The sequence below is a fragment of the Rhopalosiphum maidis genome, chromosome 3, assembly GCF_003676215.2.
Source record: "Rhopalosiphum maidis isolate BTI-1 chromosome 3, ASM367621v3, whole genome shotgun sequence".
NCBI lineage: Eukaryota > Metazoa > Arthropoda > Insecta > Hemiptera > Aphididae > Rhopalosiphum > Rhopalosiphum maidis.
The window spans coordinates 37,163,955-37,186,850 of NC_040879.1; the positions used below are offsets into that span (position 1 = coordinate 37,163,955).

Sequence of the window (22,896 nt, forward strand, 5' to 3'; positions counted from 1 at the left end):
TTCTATTACAGTTAAGTCACAATAACTTAAACCTCAATTATTTGAATTTTATTCTCACCTCTTGAAGTGTTCATAGGTTATATCTCAAAAAGAAATTCAAAAAACACAGAAGTCAAATTATTTTTTATTCTCTTATGAAATTTTAGTTATTGAGAGTTGACTGTATATACACTAATTTTTTTTATTAAATTTTAATGTTATATTAATTACTCAGCTTATATAATTCACATATTTTAAATGTTCCATTATTATCAAGTTGACAACTATTCTTAACTCATGTAATCATTAATATTAAGTTATTTGAAATAATTAAATATGTTTGTAAAACAGAACACTGTTGATTGAATTCTGACTTAAATGTAGTACAGGTAAAGTGTGTTCATTAATGATGAATGACGATTAATGGTTTCATCGTAGAATTAATTTGTATTTACTTAAAATATTAATTGATGAATATATTTGATACAATTATTGTCTATAAACATAAAAATCTTGTAATTTACTGTAATAGTTGATGTACTAAATTCCTATGTTAAAAATACTAATCAATAAGCATTGCAACAAATAAATACTATAGGTAATATCGATACAAAAACAGATATTTTTTGTGAAAATACAAATATTTAATTTTTTTATTAACATAAATTAACAGTCTAAAAAGTTAGAGGCTACCAAAAGTTGTAGAGAATCAACCTTGTTTACATGAAACCTTGGCACTTTTTTTGAAGGAAAATTAATATAATGAGCTTTAAACATGAAATACTTGCATACTGTTTCCAATATGTTTCCACTGCAATATTATAAAAAAGAAACAATATTAAAATAAAATCTATACGATTAATTGTTTAATATACAAATATAAACATAGTTATCTACAAATTATTACATCTTGCTTCTATATATGTATATATATATATATATATATATATATTAGTATTGACTATAACTTTTTCCTAATTAATCTTTGATAAAAAAAAAAAAAAGGAAAAAACAATAAAATATTTTTTTACTGATTGAATAATATTTATCATAATCAAATTATTTTATTTACTTGAGTTATAGTAATACTCTTTTATTTAGTAAAATTAAAAAAGCTGTAATAATATGTAAATAAAGATAATTAATATTTTTGATTGGGATATATTTTTTTATCAAGAAAGTATTTACTGGTCACAATAGTTCATTCAATATTTTTTATAAATAAAATACATAACAATGATACACGTATATCAAACATGCATACATTCTATCAACAACCAATTTACATGAACACTTATGGTATAACTTTAAAATGTATTCGATTTGTCTGGTTTTCGATGAAGTGTTCGTAACCATTTATCAGACCTTGGATTGTACTGGACATGAGAGCATGCTCTCTTTTCACAATGAACTCTCGATCGTCACTCGACACTAACTTGATGAGCACCGAGTCTGGTCCGTCCAGAGCCCATCCATGTTTCTCCTAAATGGTTGTCAGCCATTAAATATATTATTAACAACACTCAAAAAACGACGTTTATTATCAATCGTTGTTATTATTATAAATTAATCACCGATCGGTCGCCGTCCGATGATCTGTGCGTCCCGTCCATCAAATACCAGCGATTTGTGCGGCAGGAAAAGACTTACAAACCCGACGGGACGTGCACGAAAGTTTGTGGGATATTCCAAATATATTATAGTAAGATCGTCGCTACAGCCTTCGCGTATCGTGTGAATATGATATGCGCCATCAACGCTTACGGTTTTTCGAATTCGCGGGGCAATAATGATAATAAGTAACGTGTATCGGTGCGCCTACGCAAAGTTTTTGATGAAATCGATGGGATCACGGTTATCTACCGTGGATAACCGTGGATGGGACGCTGCCACGAACTAAGATGTATGTATACTGTATAGGTAAATAATATATTATTTTAGTTCGTGGACACGGAACGCAGCGCGCTATTACAGATTACGCTGTTTGCTGTTTGTTGACAGCCAAAATATTGATTGCGTGTACCACCGCCCTGTCCTGCTGCAGTTGTAGTAGGTAGCTGTAGTCACGACGCACTAGCACTCATATGCCTACACAGTTCCAGCATTAGGTTTAGATACTTGATCGTATTATTATTATTATTGTTTTCTCTTTTAAAAGTTACAGCCCCCTTCGCTTAAACCCCATCTTATCTGTTTATTCATGGCGCATAAATAGCACGTCGGAGAGCGGACTCCTGATCTAAGAACTCGGGATAATCTATAACAGCGATCACGCTTTTACTTCCTTCGCCATTAGTCCGCTAAAACGCATGCTTGCCGACGTATCCCACCACATAATATCATATCCGTCGTCTATAGCATTTCCAACATAAAACAAATAATTTGATTGAAAACGCCACAGAATACCGTGTCGTACGAAGCGTGACTATATTAAATATGTACCTACCTAACGAGACATTCTCTTTAAAATCTTTTTATTTGCATTTTTTAATAATTCAACATTTTCTTCATTCTACCTATATACTCTCCTCCGAGTTTGGCACATCGCTTCGTTCGTATGTTCCATTTGTTGAAACAATGTTCTAAATCATATTCTTGTAATGCCTTTAATACCTCCGTCGATTTTGTTTTTTAGCTTTAACACACTTTTAAATAAGAGCCATAAGTCGTATGGAACGAAAACTGTCGAACATGGGAGGGGGGTTTTGTAACACTGACATCACTGATCCGAGACATATTCCAATTATTATTAATGATAAGTCTCTATTAGTAAAAGCTATTGGCCAACGACCGAACGGTAAACTATTGAACATCCTGAATGATTTTAATTAGTATTAAGTTGTAAATTATTAAAAACGGCATAATAAAATTGGTCTATTTAATTAATGTCTTAAAAAGTTAAAACATCTTAACAAATTGCAAATGAGAAATAAAAAATTAGTTATTTAAAAATTGTATTACTATATCGAGTGCCTATTGATAAATACATTTTAGATTAAAAAAACGCGATTTAAGACATTAAAAGTGTAACAATTAATAACGACTGTTTTTGGCATTTTTTAAATGTACCAGTTACCCTCACATATTATTATATGCATGATTTTAATACTAATCTATAAAATAGAGGAGACAAATATGTAAATAAATATGTATATAAAAATTGTATTAATAATAATAGTTCGTCTGGTACAAAGCGAGTATTTTACCAGAGTGCGTAATTTTAGACGCGTCTAAGTTTATTTATTCTTTTATTGTATCTACCCAGGGCCCCGAAATACAATCTCGGGCCCTTTATTAGACTTCTGAAAATACAATTTGGCATCTATACATATAACAATTTTTGGAATAATATTTGTTTTTAATTATACCAATTCAAATTCAATATCCATCGTTAAGACAGAACAACATCTGTCGGGTCAGTTAGTAAATTAGAAAAAAATCAAGATTTATAAGCATTTCAACATTAATAATGTTTTTTTAATTTTTTTATTACAATATTATCTAAATTAAAAAAGAAAAAAACAAGTATATTTTGATTTATATTAAATAATTTTTTTTAAGTTAAAATTTTATTTTGCGGGCTTTGAGTTCAGCGAACTCAGTAATTATATCGTCAAATCTAACAAGCGATAAGAAAGACGCAAACTGCAACCACGATAATATATAGGTAATCAATGGTTAACTATCATTAATCGATGACTAAATATAAAAATATATTTCATAAAATGTTATTTTACAATATTATTTAATATAAAATAAGTAATTCTACTAAAATATCAAAAATTACGAATACATTTCAGCAGGCCCCTGTACTCAAGTCCATCAGTGCCCCCTTGTATCTATTACTGTATCTATTTTATCTATCAAGATATCATTTTATATTATTTTTTTATTATTTGCATTTTTTATATTACAAATTACAATACCTACATATCTTTATATATATGTAAGCGGTAATTTATGTAAAACGATATTTTATTAAAATAACCAGTTATTCTATAAAATTCCTAAATATGCTTGTTAAAATATAAATTACACGTTTTTACTAGTTAATTAATAGAATACCAGTAGGGTTTTCGCTAATAATTTTAAATGAAAATTGTTATAATAATGATTTATTAATTCTAATGAATTGACATTGTACAAATCAGAATTGACTTTTTCAAAATAAATATTTGTATTTTATACATAGATTCAAAAATAGTTTTAAAGACATTAACTAAACCGTTATTGTTAGCTTATAAAATATCTAGTTAGTACCTATACCTATGTAGAATAACTAGTTGAAGTATGTGTATTGTATAATTTATGGATTCATTCAATACATTAACTGAAAGTACCCTTCTTTAATATAACTATAGTTATTTTATAGAATTACTTTACGATTTAGAGTATCTTTTTGACAAATTACATTGTATACTATGTCGCTTATAATTATTGTATTTATCCTTTTATTTTAAATATTATTATTGTTTACATATTTACCTCCCCTATTTTATGGATTGGTATTATAATCGTGTATAGAGTATATAATATGTAAAAGTAACTGGTGGATTTTGTTCTCGGCAGTTTGGGGGGAATTGGTATAAAAAAAAGGTGCTTTTGAGGACAACTGGTACACGCCATTAATATCGAATTACCATTAGGACTATTAGATAGGCATTAAATTACTATTTTATGTGGCTATGTGGTGTGTACATTGTATTATATTATCCTACTTTTTTATTAAATTGTCACAAAAACATATTTAAACAGTTTCAATGATAACTTTTTTGTTATATTATATATATTTCATCGATTTGAGTTCTTCCACTGTTCTATCATATTATTAGTTTTGTAAACTAAACGGTCTGTATACTATTTTTAATTTCATAATTGAATTGCTCAAATTACAGCGTATATATACAACAAACATGACCATTTTGTAATTGATTGATAATAAAAAATGATATTTCCCCTACGTTAAAAACTATCAAATGTCAATATTACTTATTCTACTAGCTATCAATTATTTAGTAAACGAAATAATATCGTGGTGTTAATATCTATATGTTGTATAACAGTAGTGACTAATGAGTAATGCTCTATCCATGACTTTAGAAATAGGTAGCTTGTGGCCAAACCTAACCTAATCTAACCTTTTTTTAAGCTGAAAAAATATGTATAAAATAATACCATGGCTTCCAAGGTATTTAAATTCTATCATATTTTTTATTTTTATTATCTACCATCAAGGTAATATATACTTTTGTAATTTTACAATTTAGTTAATTTTAATAAATAAATCAGATTTCCAATGCAGATTTTCAACACACGCATTTTATAATTTATATAATACTGTATAATTTATACACATGTATAATTAAATTAATAAACAATAAATAATTACTTAAAGTATAGGTTTAATAAACAAAATACATATAACTTTTTAATTACCTTGCTCATTATATAAACTTATAAATAGCTTTAATTAATATTTTTAAAGTTTAAGCGTTTACAAAAAAACAAAGATATACATTTTTATATTTATAATATAGGTGTGTATTTTGATGTTTGATACAGCTATAAGAATAATGCTTAAATTTAAGTGTGATAATCTTTCAATTTTAAATTAAAACTTAATTATTTAAACTCGTGTATCCACTAGGTATTCCATTATTCAAATATTTTTTTGATGATCTTCCCAGTTCACCCACGTGTTGTTGTACAAAGCAGGATTTGCATCTTTGGTACCTCTGACGTTCATGGGCTTGGACGCAGATTCTCTGAATTTTTTCAAAGAAGTCTCGAAATAGTCAATTTTAGCCTGTACAAATTTTCTCATTTTGCTGTTAGGTTTATAATTCAAATTGACCTGTTCACATGGATCTTTAACAATGTGAAATAAACATGGTTTGGTGAACGGCTTGCACGGATTCATGTCTTTCTCGAAATCACACCGTATTGTCGAACTGTTGCGGAGAGACGCAATCAGCGACGACGTTAAGCGATCCCCGTTAATGTCTGACAGTATGCTGGCTGTAGTGCTGTTTAATACAGCATCAACATTATATTGGTGCGCACTTGGAGACAACGATCCAGACCAATAATCAAGATAACCCAAAAATGTACTTCCTATAATAATAAACAATATTTATACGCTACATACGTTATAAATAAAGTATGATAATGTAAACGATTCGAGTTTAACAATATTATACGTGAATAATATATTGTAATATTTTACTTAGGACACTTAGGTAAATCATATTATTGTAAATCTCGAAGCAAAACTTTTAATAAGTGTATTTAGATGGTTAGATATTACCTAACGAATAGCCTATAAAAAAACCTATATAATATAAAAACAAAACTAAAACGATGAAATAGCTACTATCTCTTTTATATGTGTCTGTGGTGTTTTCAATTTTGTCAAAAAAATAATTTTGGATAATTATGTTTTTATAGTAGGTGCCTATTTCCAGTGCATACTAAATGAGTCTAACACCCGAACGAAGACAAAAATCAAATACTAATTTAAGTCCCGGTATAAAAAAACAATATATCAATATTGAGTCCGTGGATTTTTGTATTTTGTTTTAGTGAGAAATTTTGTAATTCTGGTTGAAACAGAATTACGAACACGGTGAAATAACGATTATTAGAAGGTACAACGAAGAACAGGAAAAAAACAACGAAATTATAAATTATGCACATCTAATTGCAAACAAAAAAAATACCAGAATTTGAATTTACAAAAATTATGTCATGTTAATTTTTATCAATACATAAGAGTATAAGACATTTAATTAATTATTTTATAACTTAATACATAATATATATATATATATATATATATACAAGACCTTAACTGAAAATACGGAAATTCCAACATTTTTTTGAATATATATACTGATAATTTATAGTCAATGAACTATATTTACCACTAAAATGTTTATACTTTTAAAAATTACGGAGAGGTCCGGATACCTAGACCAGTTACGGCCTTGTACATATACATTATATTATATAGATAATAGATATGTAATATTAAGTAGGTGGTTTATGTATTTTTTATTGCATTTTTTACTTAGTGAGTAAACATTTTTTTTAAAGAATACCTAAAAGCTAAACTATTATTAATGAAATGTGCCCACATTGCGCATAATATGCATGAAAATATAAAATATCTGCACAAACGGATAAAATTAAAAAGTGTAATGATATTTGATGCTTAAAATATTGTTAAACCTATTTTATTGACCAAAAAAGGTAATCATGCAAGGTTTTAGGTTATTATAAATTTTTTTATTTTATATATTTTAAATTTATATTTAGGTGTACGTATTCTTTAAATAATTTTTAACTTACCTTTTATGTATTTGAAGTTAGCATCTCTGATCGCTGCGTAACCAGTTATGTCATCAATGTTATGTAATACTTGTTTTCTAGGAGATTTTTTATTATTTATAAATGATTCCCACATACTAATACCATCAATAGTTCCAAGATCTTTAATATTTCCACCTGAAAATATTAATAAATTTATTTAACACTAAAAGCTAATATATATATGTATACTAATACTATTTATTTCATTAGGTATCTGTTGATTTCTTTAATATTGTGTACCTCAATGGCTTAATACGTAAACGAATTGCGTCCTTCTATATTGGTTATGTATTAAAATCTTTTTTAGGCTGCCTACGAGTTAATTCCTAGCTGGGTATCTGTTTACCTACACCGATACCGTTGAATTGATTCCCGGGTCATTAAGAGGTATATACGAATTGATTCCCTGGTCATTATATATTTTTTTCAATATTTAGTCAAATATTCAGCCTATTAGCGTAATTCAAGAGACACCACAAGGAGGTTGGCTAACAAATTTTTCAAAAATGTAGTTTTAAAATTTTAGTTATTTCATATTTTGAAAACCATTCAATTTTTATTTATTAATTATTTATTGTATTATATTATAATTAATAATTTATTAAAAAAATTATTAGTAAGAAAATTTAGTGGTTTCGTGAAAAATTATTAGTAACAAAATGCCATTGTGTGTGGTGGTCGAACTCTTTACGTTCGTGCAGTCTATTGTTATTCAATCAACTCGTACATACCAATTAATGAGCCGGGAATAAACTCTTACATAATTTACATAGGTCAAGGGTATCAACTCACTTACTGCGCTTTTTTAAGGGTTTTCCGTTATGTATTTATAAAGGCATCTGGGCTCTAATAAAATTTAATTAGTGGCGTACTAAAAGGAGAGGACCCCTCACAAAAAAATGCAGGTTGAAGTACGCCATTGAATGGAACTACAAATACAAATACTTAATACACACTATCACTAATCGTTATTGATACTGACTATAAAAATTAAATAACAAATAATATAATTGGAAATATATTATCATTTACCTGCTGCCTCGTATAATGTTGGTAACCAATCAGAAATATGCATTAGTTGATTTGGAAGTGTTTTCCTTTTAATTAACAACTTACTCCAAACGAATGCTGCAGTTCGAATACCACCTTCCCAGGGTGTAGCTTTTTCCTTTTACAAAAACGGATCATAGTTATTGATAAGTATCAAGTTAACTAATTATTTAATCCAATATTCCCAGACTCAATAATATTGAAAATTATTGATTATAAATTATAATTTATAAAATATATTGATAGGACTAAAGTAATACACAATACTATGTATATTGTATATCATAATTGATAATGCAAATGTAAAGGTTTATCGTATTTTAGGTGTGTATATTAATATTATTTATCATTATAAAATCTTACTCCTTTCAACGGCCAATTGGAACCATGATTTCTGTGAATACCATTAGTCGGAGCACCGTTGTCCGAAACAAATACGAATATTGTATTATCAAGCATGTTGTTTTTATGTAATGCATTAAATACTTCAGCTACTGAATCATCAAGATTTGTTATCATTCCTAGAACACATAAAATGTTATAATAAGGCATAAAATATGACCACATAAAAAGGGAAATTTGTTACTTTGAACGGTCTATTTAACAGTGGTCTTCAACCGGTGGGTCACGACCCATTTTTGAGTCGCTATATAAGTCTTCTTTTTAAAATAATAATTAAGTTTAATAGATTAAATAAATGTCGTATAAATGAAAATACAGTTTATATGATCTATTCTATAATATAATATTATAATAGTATTACTAAAAGCAATTTTAGCTTTTTATTTGGTTTTTCCGCCAAACTTACGTGCGACGCGAAAAATGTAAGCCTAAAAAAGTGGGTCGTGGTTCCAAAAAAGTTGAAGATCACTAGTCTATTATTTAAACTGCATAACACGGACGCATTATGCAGTCGGGTAAAAAGGTGCATTGTAGAACGCGGACAAAAGGCAGTCGGATAAAAATATCAACTTCAAACCAAAGTCCATTTGCATTATTATAAAATTAAAAGTAAATTATAAATATTATAAAATATAGTATATTATCAAGTCATATTATATACATTTTTAAATTTTTTACTAATATATTAACAAAAGTTATGTTAAAAATTAAAATTGTGTAAGATATAAGTATAAATAAAAAATATCGTTAAAAACTTTAAAAACCACACGTATTATAATATAGGGAATCTCTTTTTTATGCTAGTCACATAAATTTAATAATTTTTTATATGGTCAGTGGTCACCAGCATTAGTTTTTTGTACTTTATAAAATCTATTGCCACATTCGTCCAATTTTATTGCCTGCGAAACTGTCCAAAAATTCGGATTAGTTGTTCTTACTAATTTAATAACCAAATTATTCCATCCTAAAGCTACACTGAGATTATTTGTTCAACGAGATTTAGACATTGTTTGATATCTTAGTGTCTTACATTCCAAACAGAAGGAGGGTATCTTGCGTTGTTGATGTTACCATTAATATAAGTTCTGTCAAAGTATTGAATAAGAGGTAGTAACTCTTTTGAGATAATGTTGTATAGGTGAAAAAGGACTCCATTAAAAACTCTATTTATTACATTTATCACGCCTAACTCAAAATGTATAATAATTCTCTCAGGAGAAGTTGCGTTTCAAACATCTGCTTTAACGAGTTGTTTATATTTCATATCTACAGAGGCGCAACTAGAACAATATGTATATAATAATACAGTGCCCGCGCGCGTTTTGCTATTTAAATTTTTACCTGGCCGTACAAAGTGATCTAGGGCCTATAAAATGTAATAAAGTAAATTAACAAAATAACTATAAATACAATTTTTATAATATAAACATAGATATTTATGTAAGTAGATGGTACGTGATAGCTAGGTTAACTTAACCTAACCTCACCCGTGCCGGCCCGAGATATTATGGCACCACCGCAAATTTTTATTGTTTTACATAATTTATTATTATACAATTATATATAATATCTTACTTACCCATACAAAAATTCCTTGTGTGTATATTATACAGTATACACAATTTATTTACTCTATAATTATAATAGTACCCAGTACCCACATGGTTTTATATTTAAATCTAAATAATATACTCATATTTATAATACGTATAAATAAGAGTACTTATATATAATAAGTAATAATAATAATAATGAATGTAATATATTTATAAATATTTAATTTTAATATACCAGCATATTTACGGCGGTTCTTATCTTTGATTGATTGAAACTTATTTATATCTTCTTGAGGTGCTTGTAATGGATTTTCATAAGTACCAGCGTGAGGAGCTAAATGGGCGAGGTACAAAAACAAGGGCACAGAATTATTATGATTCGATATAATATCAGTGGCTTCCTTGGTGAATAAATGTGTTGAATATTTCCCAACACTTGACCAATCTGGATTTAAATCACGCCTCATATCAAACCCTTCAAAAGAAGCAAACTATAATACAACAAATAACAAACAAAGATAAAAACATACTCGAGTTAAATGCTGACAAAAATCATAATCAATAGCATTAAGACCCGTTGCGAAAAATTTTCTCATTTTCTATAAATATAATTTCTTAATACACACACACACACACACACACACACACATATATATATATATATATACACATAATATAGGTTATCATATTATTTGTGTCAAATACATATTTTACATAATAAAAAACGATCAATCTTTTCACATGAGTTTGCTATTTATTATGATGGACTAGTTACAGGTAATTTATATTTATTATTGTATTATTATAATTTTTATTATATTCAAGCCTTAAGACCGTATCTGCGGGATTGGGGGCTTAGTTCCCCCACAGTTCGAACAATAGCCCTTTTAAAAATGTTGGGCAATCAAAATTTAAAAAATACTCAAGTCAAATATTTTTATTATATTTAAAATTAATAATCATTGTCGTTGATCAAAAGAATTATATTGATAAAAATAATTGTTTATGGCGTTTATGTTTAATGCCACTATCCATTACATTTCTTATAATATTATACAATATCGCGTTATTTTTGTTTATCAATATTATGTTGTTTAGGTTAAATTGTGCTTATTTTAAATAATTATTTAAATTTAAGAGGACGTTGCACCCGCATGTGTTGTCTCAGTCTTACACAGATACGGCATAGAAAAAAAGGCGTTTACGCAGTCTGAGTTGAACTCGATCAATTTTGGTTCTAAAGTAAATATAGCTATTATAAAATTAAAAAATAACAATATTTTAGAAGATAAATCTATGAGTTTATATTAAACAATTCAAATTTTGAAATGTTCGTTAATTCTAAACGATATAATGAATATTAAATTAGGAATAATGGGAAAAACTCGTTCTCTGGCCTTCCAAAATATTGTTATCCAATTAACCAACACTTTAGGGGATATTGTAAGAACGACCCTTTGATGCGTAAGTTATTTAACTGAATACTTATTTATAATTAAATACTTAGATTTTAGATACACTATAATATTGCTATTATTTAAAGTATGAGTACTATTTAGTTTGGAGAACTAAAAATAATAAAATGTTCACAAGTTATTTGTATTTTATAATGTATATTTTCAGATTTATACTGGTTGGGGGCGTGTGGTGCGAAGCCCCGCACATTTCGGTACATGTCTACCCCTAGGAAGGCTAGACCCCCCCAAAAAATATGACCTTCCTACGCCTATGTAATCTAGCCTCCTTTAACAAAGTAGAAAATATAAAAATTTCTAGTATATTCTAAAATGTAAAATGTTTATTTTTAAAAGCCATTTATTTTAACTGAATAAATACTTAATATAATATAGTAAATTTATAGTATAATATCCGAAGTGAATTGATAGTGTCTGTAGTTCATTGCCATGTTTAATAAAAATTTTCCCGGTCAAACTGATATCACTAACCTAACCTAACCTGTATTTACAGATCCACGAATTACAAAGACCCGATATCTTAAAAATCGTTAGCTTTTTTTAATTAACCTTTTATAAAATATTTAACAAGTGTATTTATAATGCATTCAAATACTTCAAAAAAGCGTCTCACATAGGTTAGGTTACAGATTAGTGACAATTCAAAATTTAAGTGGAAAAACCTTCTTTATTGTATTTATGAATTGTTTTTGATCATACTGCATACATATTATTGCATATTTATATTTAGTAGCTATTCAGCTTACTATCTATCTAAATCTGAAACAAAATTTTCATTGCATTTCTATTTTCAAAATTAATAGCTAATAGCTTATTAGTTTACTTTCTTGGCTTTCGAATGCGTGTTGCATATTATTTAAACTTTTTAAAATGTTATTGATCCTTGAAATATTGATGTTGGATTGTTTATAAATGCTAATAGTACTTTGACTGATGAGTAAAAGTACCTAGTAAATTATAAAATTCCTATCTATAGAGCTGGACCCTCCCCATAAAAAATTCTTAGCTACGGCCCTGATCATGTTATATTGAAATAATGTAATAGTCATTAGGTATATTAAAGATACTATTATGTCATATTATGCATCCTAATATAAATTTCATACAATTAGTATAAAAACTATATAAATTGAATTAATTTACTGACGATAATCATCATTTAGCTTATATAGGTAATTTATGCTATGTTATGTTTAACTACAGCTACTCTAATAATAATTTGAAAGATATTGATAAATTTAATGTACACTTCATTATATTTTTAAAACATATTTTAACAAAATAAAATGCATATTTGATGATTAGAAATAAATCCTAGTCCTAGTTAATATAGTATAATACACTATGTAATATACTGTGTGCCGTGAGCACTATTGAATTGTGCCGCAAAAAATCTATTAATAGTTATATAAATATGTATTTATTTGTATATATAATATATAAAATATATTTCACATATTATATAGATTGGAGTGCCGCGAAAATTTTGTAAGAGATGAAGTGTGCCGCATGGTTAAAACGGTTAAAAACTACTGTAGTATATATATATACAATTATAATGGGATCAGTATATTTTCCGAACATTCGTTTGCCCGACACCATTTGCCCGACAATACATTTACCCGACACTTCATTTGCCTGATACTACACTTGCCCGACAATATCAAATTAAATTATGAATAAATGTGTCAAAAATTATTCAAAATGTCAACAAAATATTATATTATATTATGTTATTTACAAATTAATCTTAAATTCAAAATTATACAACTTATAATAACACATTTGACATTTCTGTGACATACATAAATATGGTGACATGTAAAAATGTACTGGTAAAAATATTTAAACCTTTTTATAAAAGTTACATAGATAGCAATACAATATAATTATAATTAACGTTTATAAAATACAAAAAAAAATAAATTAAAAAATATTAAAATGATATGTTTTTCGTCAAAAAGTATTATATTTATTAGTTATTATAATTATTATTATAGTACTGAGCTATGAACTATTACTTTTAAGTATTTATTGTTATTCGTAGTACCTACTATTTATTCGCTCATCCATATCTTCAAATGCAGAAATATTGTTGTCAATAGGTACAAAAGCAAGTGCCGATAATTTTTTTATTTCGTGGGAAAATATTACATCCGTGGAATACGTATTATTATTTACGCGGGATATTTTGATGTGGAATCAATAAATATGTGTCAAAAATAAATACTAATAAAAACATTACCTATACTACTTACAACAATTACAATTATTTAATGTTATGAGCGATTCCCCTTAGAAATTATAAATTTGATCGATTTCCTCTGTCATTTATAATTGCACTAATACGTTTTATTCATCTTACTTTTTCATATAAAACAATATAATCCATGACAAAATATTCGTCTGATTTTGGTTTTTTTAAATTATTCTATATAACAAATGTAGTGTCGGGTAAAAGTTATGTGGGGTAAAAGTATTGTCGGACAAATAGTGTCGGGCAATTGAATTGTCGGGCATTCAAGTGTCGGACAAACATATCAGACCCAATTATAATATGTATAATTTAAGTATTTAGTATTAACTAAATAGATTTATTCAAAAAAAATATAACTGTCTTAAAAATTAGTTAGGCTAACCTAACCTAACCTACTTTTCTTATGTAACCTTTAAAGTGAAAAACTTGTTTGTTGTATTTAAAATTAAAAATAAATAATAAAAGGAATTATTTTAGGTGTTGTTTTAATATAATAATTCAATTGGAAAATTACGCTAATAAAAATTATTCACTTAGTATAAGTATTTAATTTACTAATAGATTTTCTTAAAATGTACAGGCTTTATATTTTTCCAATATATATATTATATTTTGTATAACATCATTAAACAAATATGTTTGTAAATTATACTTCAATTAAAAACATTAAAAATAATATTTAATATGATATAGATTTTAGTTATACTTACAGTTGCTTGGACCATATGTGTATAATAATCTTGATATCCATTCCAGAAACCATAAAAGCTTTTGAAACCCCGATATGTAGGTGTGTAAGCTTTCTTGAAATAACCTAAATGCCATTTACCTACGGCATGAGATGTATAACCTAATTCATTTAAACGTTCAGGCAGCAATATCTCATTCAATGGTAATCCCCAAGGTTCAGGTTCTAATATCACATTATGTTGAGTCCCTGAAAAATAGAAAAGTTACAAAAACTTTTAATAGATATTATTCAGTATTTTATTGTAAATTAGAACTTATTAATTCAATATTTTATCAAAATATACGCAAAAGAGTAAATACGGATAGATTTGGAGAGAAGGGGGTTATCCATTTGTGCCAAAAAAAAATGTATTCGTGGATATAGCCCATTTGTGCCAAATTTACCTGTGTAAACATTTTACATTAACGGTTTGGTTAATTCGTATATTTAAAATATGACGTGTCTGTAACGTATAATAAAGTTATTTTTATAAGTCTATAAATTTTAAAGCTTTGCATATTATCAACTATTATTACCTATACTTTATAGTTTTTAAAAACAATTTATACCAATCCTGATTATTGTTTCAAAAAATTGTGCATTATTGATTATTATTTTAAAAAAATTCCTACAATTGACTATGATTTAAATAAAATTGTACTAATTATTAATTGAGTAAACATTATATTACTTTATTATAATTATAATAAGTACATTTGGCGCAAATGGGCTGACGGAAGAAACATACCTTTTTTATTTTGGCGCAAATGGGCGATGCCTTAGAGAATACTGATCATGTGTGTAAATTAGGTAATTAAATATAGTTACAGGCCACAATATATGTATTTGAAGTATGTAAATAATTTTATTAGGTAATATTTTTTTAATAATATTGTTAGGTAATTATAACATAACATAATATTGTACCAATAATTTAAAGTTTAAACAGATCAAACTTTAAAATCCATTCATTCTGTATATTAAGGGTAATTATTTTATAATTTGTGCTAGTGCTATTACCAATATAAGTAGACTAAGGACTTTAGACACTCAAAAATCATTTATTATTGAAGTAAGCATTTAACATAATATACACGTATACAACAAAAAATTAAAAATATGTAGTTAAATATGTACTAAAAAAAAACTACAACTAAGTATATTTATTGGATCGTCGTTCACTGTACTATCCGTAGTCAAAAAAGTAATATAGGTCGATAAATATTCATTAAATGCACTTAAAAAATCAGACTTATGAGCTAAGAATATCAATTTAAACACTATCTATTAATTTATATAGTAATATTAAATCAGAACCTATTATATCTTATTTTTAACTCATTACACTATAAATATTTTTTTTGGTATAAATTCACTAGAAACGTAGCAACTTTTTTAAGATATTATTTTTGATAATTTTCCAACATGAGTTAATCTTAAATTATTTATTACCCATACCTACTAACGTTTTCATAGTTTTTTTTCTTACGTTTAACTTGTATTAATTTTTCATTTTTATTTGTCGTGTCTTCCTGTTAAAATCCTGTATATACCAAAAAATATCCCATCACATGTGGTAATTTATTTTTTATATATAATAGAGTTAAATATAATATATTTAGTAATATATAGATACATAAAATATATAATGTGCATAAATATTAGCTTAGTATATATAACAAATATCTGTAATGTCAGTTTCGCTAATCAATTTAAAAAAAAAGATGATCCTGATTAGCTAAACGTGTATTGAAGTATTCATTACAATATACTATACATAGTAAATTATAAAAAAAAACCAGAGACAAATAGCCTAGCTTTTTGTACGCATCCTAATTAAAATTCAACAATTTTGCTTGTATACCTAATGTTAGTGACTACAAAATGTGACTCATATTCAATTATAAAAACAGACAGTATCTATTTATCTATCTAATTAGTAATTATTATGATTCAGGGTTTATGACAGCAGTCTGCGTGTATCTAGTAAATACAGTAGATAATATATAATTGTTTGATAAATTACAAAAATATTGATTAATTATGTAAAAATATAATTGTACGATAAGCAGTCATATTTTCTTAAATAATGACACTGGACGTTGTTAGTCACTTTAGACCGCATCAACCTTGACTAAACTGTAAGTATACCTAACTAATGTGATGAGCTTGAGAATAATAATGATCAAACTTTACAATTTTAAAACGATTCTTATCGGGTCTCTACAGTTCACAATGACATTATTATTATTATTATGAGATTTTATTATTTTATTTTTCATTATATTATATTATTTATTATAATATTATAGTTATGAAAGTAAATGTATAATGACTTTCGCTATTTTGTTTTTAAATATATGGCAGTTGGATAGTAAGTCTAAAAAAAATGTGGAAATAACCAAGAAAATCAACTTATTTAAAATAATTATATTATTTTGTTATTATTTTCATTATATGTGATTCCTAAAAATTATCGAGTTTATGATATAAAAACCAACATATACATATAAAAATATAGTAAAATCCCGTTACAACGAACTCCAGGGGACCGAATTGTTTTCGTTATAGTGGAAATTTCGTTGTAACGAAAATTCGAATAAGCTCTTTATAAGCCTTGCTTTTCGGCAGGGGACTCTATGACTTTCGTTATAACAGGATTTTTCGTTGTAACGGGAATTTACTGTATATCTTATAACAGAAAAATCCAAGTATATAAATATGTAAAATAAATATTTATTTTTTTTTATATTAAATGAATCCGTTTAATTAAGCTCAATCGATCGATTAAAAATATAACACTGTTGACAGCTGTTTGCTACTAAAATTTCATCGTATTTTTTTTTTTTGTTAATTTTATTACTCGTTTTATACAAAATAGTTTTTAGTGTTGCCAGTATTTATGTTGTCTAATTAAAAAACTATGAATCTTAATGGGTAAATATGAGCATTAATCATCGATAATTATATTTTAATTCAACTATTATAGATATTTCAGCTTTATCAAGTTTACAAAAACTATTTCCCCCAATATTATAACTTCAAAATAATTATATTCTTCCACTGGAATTTATAGTTTCTATGCGACGATGTTAATACACACCCGATGAAAATTCGTTAAACAGTTTCCATGGTTACTAAAGCTGATATTGATTTATAGCTTACGGGAGCCAGTCAATTTCTACTCCCAACTGAGTAAAACATTTTATTTCGCACTTGTTACACATCATATTATCATCATAACTTTAAAATTGTTATGAATTAGTAATTTTTAGATTAATTAAAACAATAAAATCTAATTAAGAATTATTATTTATTTTTGATTGACCCAAGAGTCTATAATATGATTAATATGTAACATACCAATTATAATAATACCTACTTTATGTTCACTTACCAACGTACCATATAGAACGGTGTAGGTACATACTACATAGTACCGCAGTAAAAATAGCTTAAAATTAATCTAAATTTGTTGATAATTTTATCGTATATAAGAAATATAGTATTTAACCAATACAAAGTTGTGAAAAGTCTCTATGTGAATAAAATTTTTTTAATTACTATACAAAATAAGGTTATTATTTTTCATTTTAATATTCAATTTAGTCAGAATTTTCACTTACAATATGCATAAAAAATAATATCTGTTTTTAGTTTTAATGTATTTCTTTGATTGGATTTGGAACCTTTAATAAATTTAATATTGTTTGTTTGTCTGTGACTACTAGGCCACGTTTAACTATCACTGTCGACAGAGTAAACTTGGGTATCTATGTATAAAAATAAGATGAACATAGGCGCAAATTGCAGAAATAGAATTGCTCAATTGCTATAGCCTCCTCAAAAACTAGTGATTTAACTACATAATACATTGAAAATCCAGTATAGAACTGAGCGACAGCTCTACCGCAAACTTCAAACACTATTTGCGCTATATTCATCTTATATTGGTACATAATATTGTTGATTACGATGAGTTTTCGGTCAGTTGCCAAAAGCTGTCGCGTAGGAGCTATATAAACAAATTATCTATTTGTTTTTGTACGTTAGTTTTAATTTTTAAGCAAGTTATAAACATATTTAAATTATAATATTATTTAAAAATTGAAAAATCGTAAAATAAAGATAATTGATCATGTATAACACACATATGCTATAGGTACCTACGCGTTTTTGAAACTGGGACAACAAATGTGAAACTGACTTCCTTTTAAAATCTTAACAGTTTATTTAATACTACAAAATGAACAAACAGTTTTATTATGTACATTACTTGTGTGTATAATATGTATTATTGGCTTTATAGGTATAATTTCTATTTGCAAATCTTTTAGAGTATACCTAGTACCTACTGCTAAGAAAAATCGTATTTATATACAAACATAACTCACAAGTGATGACACACTAATAAAACACATCATAACCATTGTCAAACTAATACATTAATGTGTTAATGTACCTTAGTATCCACGCTCTGCTCAAAAACTGAAGTACCTAAATAGTAAAATTATTAGTTATTTGTTTTTACGTTGATTGTTTATACGGTTTAATGTTTATAATGGTGGTCGTGATCCAGGATCTTCAAAAACCATAGTTCTTGACGTAAGAGAGTAAAAAGTTAAACCTTTTTAGTATTGAATTCGAATTCAGACATAATTGTTGATCAATCACAAAAGTTGAATATTATCTACTCGTTCTCGATTAATACTTGTATAAAAACATAAAACCTATGTATTTTCATATGTACCCCCGTGAACTTAGTACCTATACTTAATAAAAATTAAATAAAAATATTATAATAAAATATATTAATTTAAATGTTTATAAATTTACTAATAATAGTAATACTTTGTAAGTTTTTGCAACTTACTAACTTTAGCCATTACTTATTACTTTATTAGTTATTAGTGTTATTGCTAAATAACTGAATACTATTTTAATAGATATCTATAAGTATATACAAATATATAATTATAATATATGAATATTGTTATTTATAACATATTTAAGGTTTTATAAGGATATAAAATAGGATATATAGTGACACGGTGTGAATATAATCTTAAATTATTAAAATTAGTATAATATTTAAATACAAAAATAATTTATTGTAAGAATAGTTGATTTCGTCATTTTATTTTCATGTTTCTCCGATATACGTTTAATACGTATATTAATTTATATGTACAATGACTATAATATAGTCAATGTGTCGGTCTTGGTTATAACTTGTAATTTGTACTATGATTTAATTGTGGGCTCGTTTTAATACTTAAAACTTAAATCATAAATAATAAAAAAAAACTAGACAATATATTATAATTTATATTTCATATTTATAAACTGCATAAAGTGATTGTTATATATTGTTATATCATGTCTGCAAATGTATTAAAATATATTTGTATACCAAATAACTTAGGTACACAATATCACTAATTAATACCTATATAGTCATTATACCCATACACTATATCAACATTCAACAGTGTCACAATAATTATAATATGTTATGTACCTACGGTATGGATAAGTCATAAGTAAGTATAGTAAGAGCCTTGTAATAATCATTTAAGATATAATAATAATAATATTATTAATATTAATAATAATAAATAAACAAACCAGTGTGAATAGGATATTTTCCGGTCAGTAATGCTGACCTGGACGGTGTACACAAAGATTCGCTGTAATGATTGTTTAATATTATTCCATCATATGCCAATGCATCGATGTTGGGAGTGATTATTTGGTTTGATCCATGAAAGCTGACATCGTTCCAACCCTGTGTGTAAACAATTTTTTAGTTTAGCATAAATAAATATGCATAGGTAATAGTACACAATATAGTTGCGATTCTAAATACTAAATACTATCAATTGTAGCTTTTTTGTACCTATGTAGATTCCCCCATTACAATATTTTTTAATTGTAAAAACATTTAAATTCTACAGATACCTATTAAATTTTTACCTGTAAAACTTAAACTTACCATAATTTATTTTATTTTTATTTTTAATTTTAAGTTAAAATTAAATTCCATTAAATGACACATATTATTTTCCTTCTCAATTAACGGGTAAAAAATAATTTTATTTCACATAGGTACAATGTCTTATACATTTAAATCATTAAAATGTTTGATTATTGTTTATCATTGTGTAGATAGTAATAAATTTGAAAATTTGACGTTCTGTGTTAATAATTGTATAAAGCGTAATGCTTTATTTTCTCAATAATTCAATTTAAACACTATTGACAAAATTTAGTTTTTATTGTATTTAAATATTTGTATATACTTATATAATTATCCTTTAGAATTACAGTCGACTCTCAATAATTAGAAGTCAGCGGGATTTTCAAAAAATTTCGAATTACCGAGAGTTCGAATCGCTGAGTAGTTCAAAATATCAAAAGAATAAAAAAAAATAATTCGATTTACTGAGACTTTAGATAAAAAAAATTATATTTGCAAAGCCATATCTAATCATTATTATATACTGATTAATTTCCCATGTATTTATTGTGACTCAACGATCACTGATCAGTTCTCTAATTAGTAGGATGTTGCTTAAAATATTATTAAAATTATTAAGTTTTTTCAAATCTATTTATTATTTAATTGAGTCTTTTCGTGCCCAATTTGATGATTTATTTACTTTGGTAAGCACATCCAAATATTGCATTTTTTTTTTTTATTAAAAATTTATTAATTAAGTATGTAGACGGATTCTTATATATGAATGATTTCTACCAATAATAATGATAGTATATTAATTAGAATTCAACAAAAAACTAATATGCAATTGATAAATAAAAAAATAGAATTATTTAACGACACAACAAAATTGATAGATATAATAGGTATATTATTATTTATTATACAGTATTAAAAACATTAAAAATGCAAAAGTAAAAAGAAAAATATGTATAATGCTTTATGACAAATAAGGATAACAATTTTATCATAAATATATAGGTGTCTAATATTTATATACAAATATATATATATAATATTAAGAATAACTTGGTTTAAATTCAAATAATTACTTATAATACTCGGATATACATATTGTTTATCATATTTTTTTCTCACCGGGCTGTACCGAGCTCTTTACAATTAAAACTTTAGTCTGATCAAACTGAAAAGACTACTAGAACACTAAAATACCTATAATATATATATATATATATATATATATATATATATATATATGTGTTGTGTGTATTGTGTATATAACTGCACTTTTTTTTTTTATAAAAACACTTACTAAGTCATCGGCCAACACGAAAACAATATGAGGAGGATTTTGCTTCGTGGCAAACACTTTGGCATAGGTCACCACACTAATTAACACAATCACGCAACTCGCGAAACGGAACATGATTTATGTAAAATATGAGATGTTTTAATTTCTTGATACGCATATAAAAAAAAGTAACAAAACAATTAACCGTTATATAAATTTAAACGTTTGATTCAAACGAATTGATTTTAAGATAGAAATAAGTATAGCGCACTCACGATAAATCATACTGCCGTTTTATATACGTGTGATCAAAAACCAAACGAACACGCGAACGTATAGGTGGTAACTAATATAAAAATAATATGGCCTAACACCTCGTCACTGTGTGCATAATATAAACTACTGTTTAAGATTTACAATACTACGATGAAGAAATAGTAAAAATATGACAATGAAAGAATACGTTAACACTGGACTATGAACGTCTTATAGGTATCTATTACAAAATAATATCTTCAAGAATAATATCCGTATTACCTTCGTGATTATAGTCTGGCATTTATCTTCAAGGTCGAAAACTCGTTTGCCGCCTGACAATTCTGGTTTATAGAATTTATTATACCTATACAGAGTCATTTGTTTAAATTAGGTAGTATACTACACTGCATACTACAACTTTATAAAACACTCATTTATTCACGTCGACGTCATACTCCTTAGGCGCTTGTCATTAAAATATAATTAAAAATAACAATCAAACGAATCTATGATCGCAACCTTAATAATATATATTTTAACATGCATTCGTGCAATTGTACTG

The 22,896-nt window shown here is 26.3% G+C and overlaps 1 protein-coding gene across 1 annotated transcript; it reads right to left on the reverse strand.

The window, feature by feature from the left end:
• Nucleotides 1-5,574: 5,574 nt before the first annotated feature.
• On the reverse strand, nt 5,575-22,586 carry LOC113557146 (arylsulfatase B-like). Its single transcript, XM_026962477.1, has 8 exons — nt 22,098-22,586; nt 20,452-20,611; nt 14,804-15,030; nt 10,597-10,852; nt 8,764-8,921; nt 8,383-8,518; nt 7,330-7,485; nt 5,575-6,093 (listed from the first exon to the last, which is right to left on the reverse strand). Exons 1-8 carry the CDS (start codon nt 22,209-22,211, stop codon nt 5,639-5,641), a joined length of 1,662 nt encoding a protein of 553 aa, XP_026818278.1. The 5' UTR covers nt 22,212-22,586; the 3' UTR covers nt 5,575-5,638.
• Nucleotides 22,587-22,896: the final 310 nt, after the last annotated feature.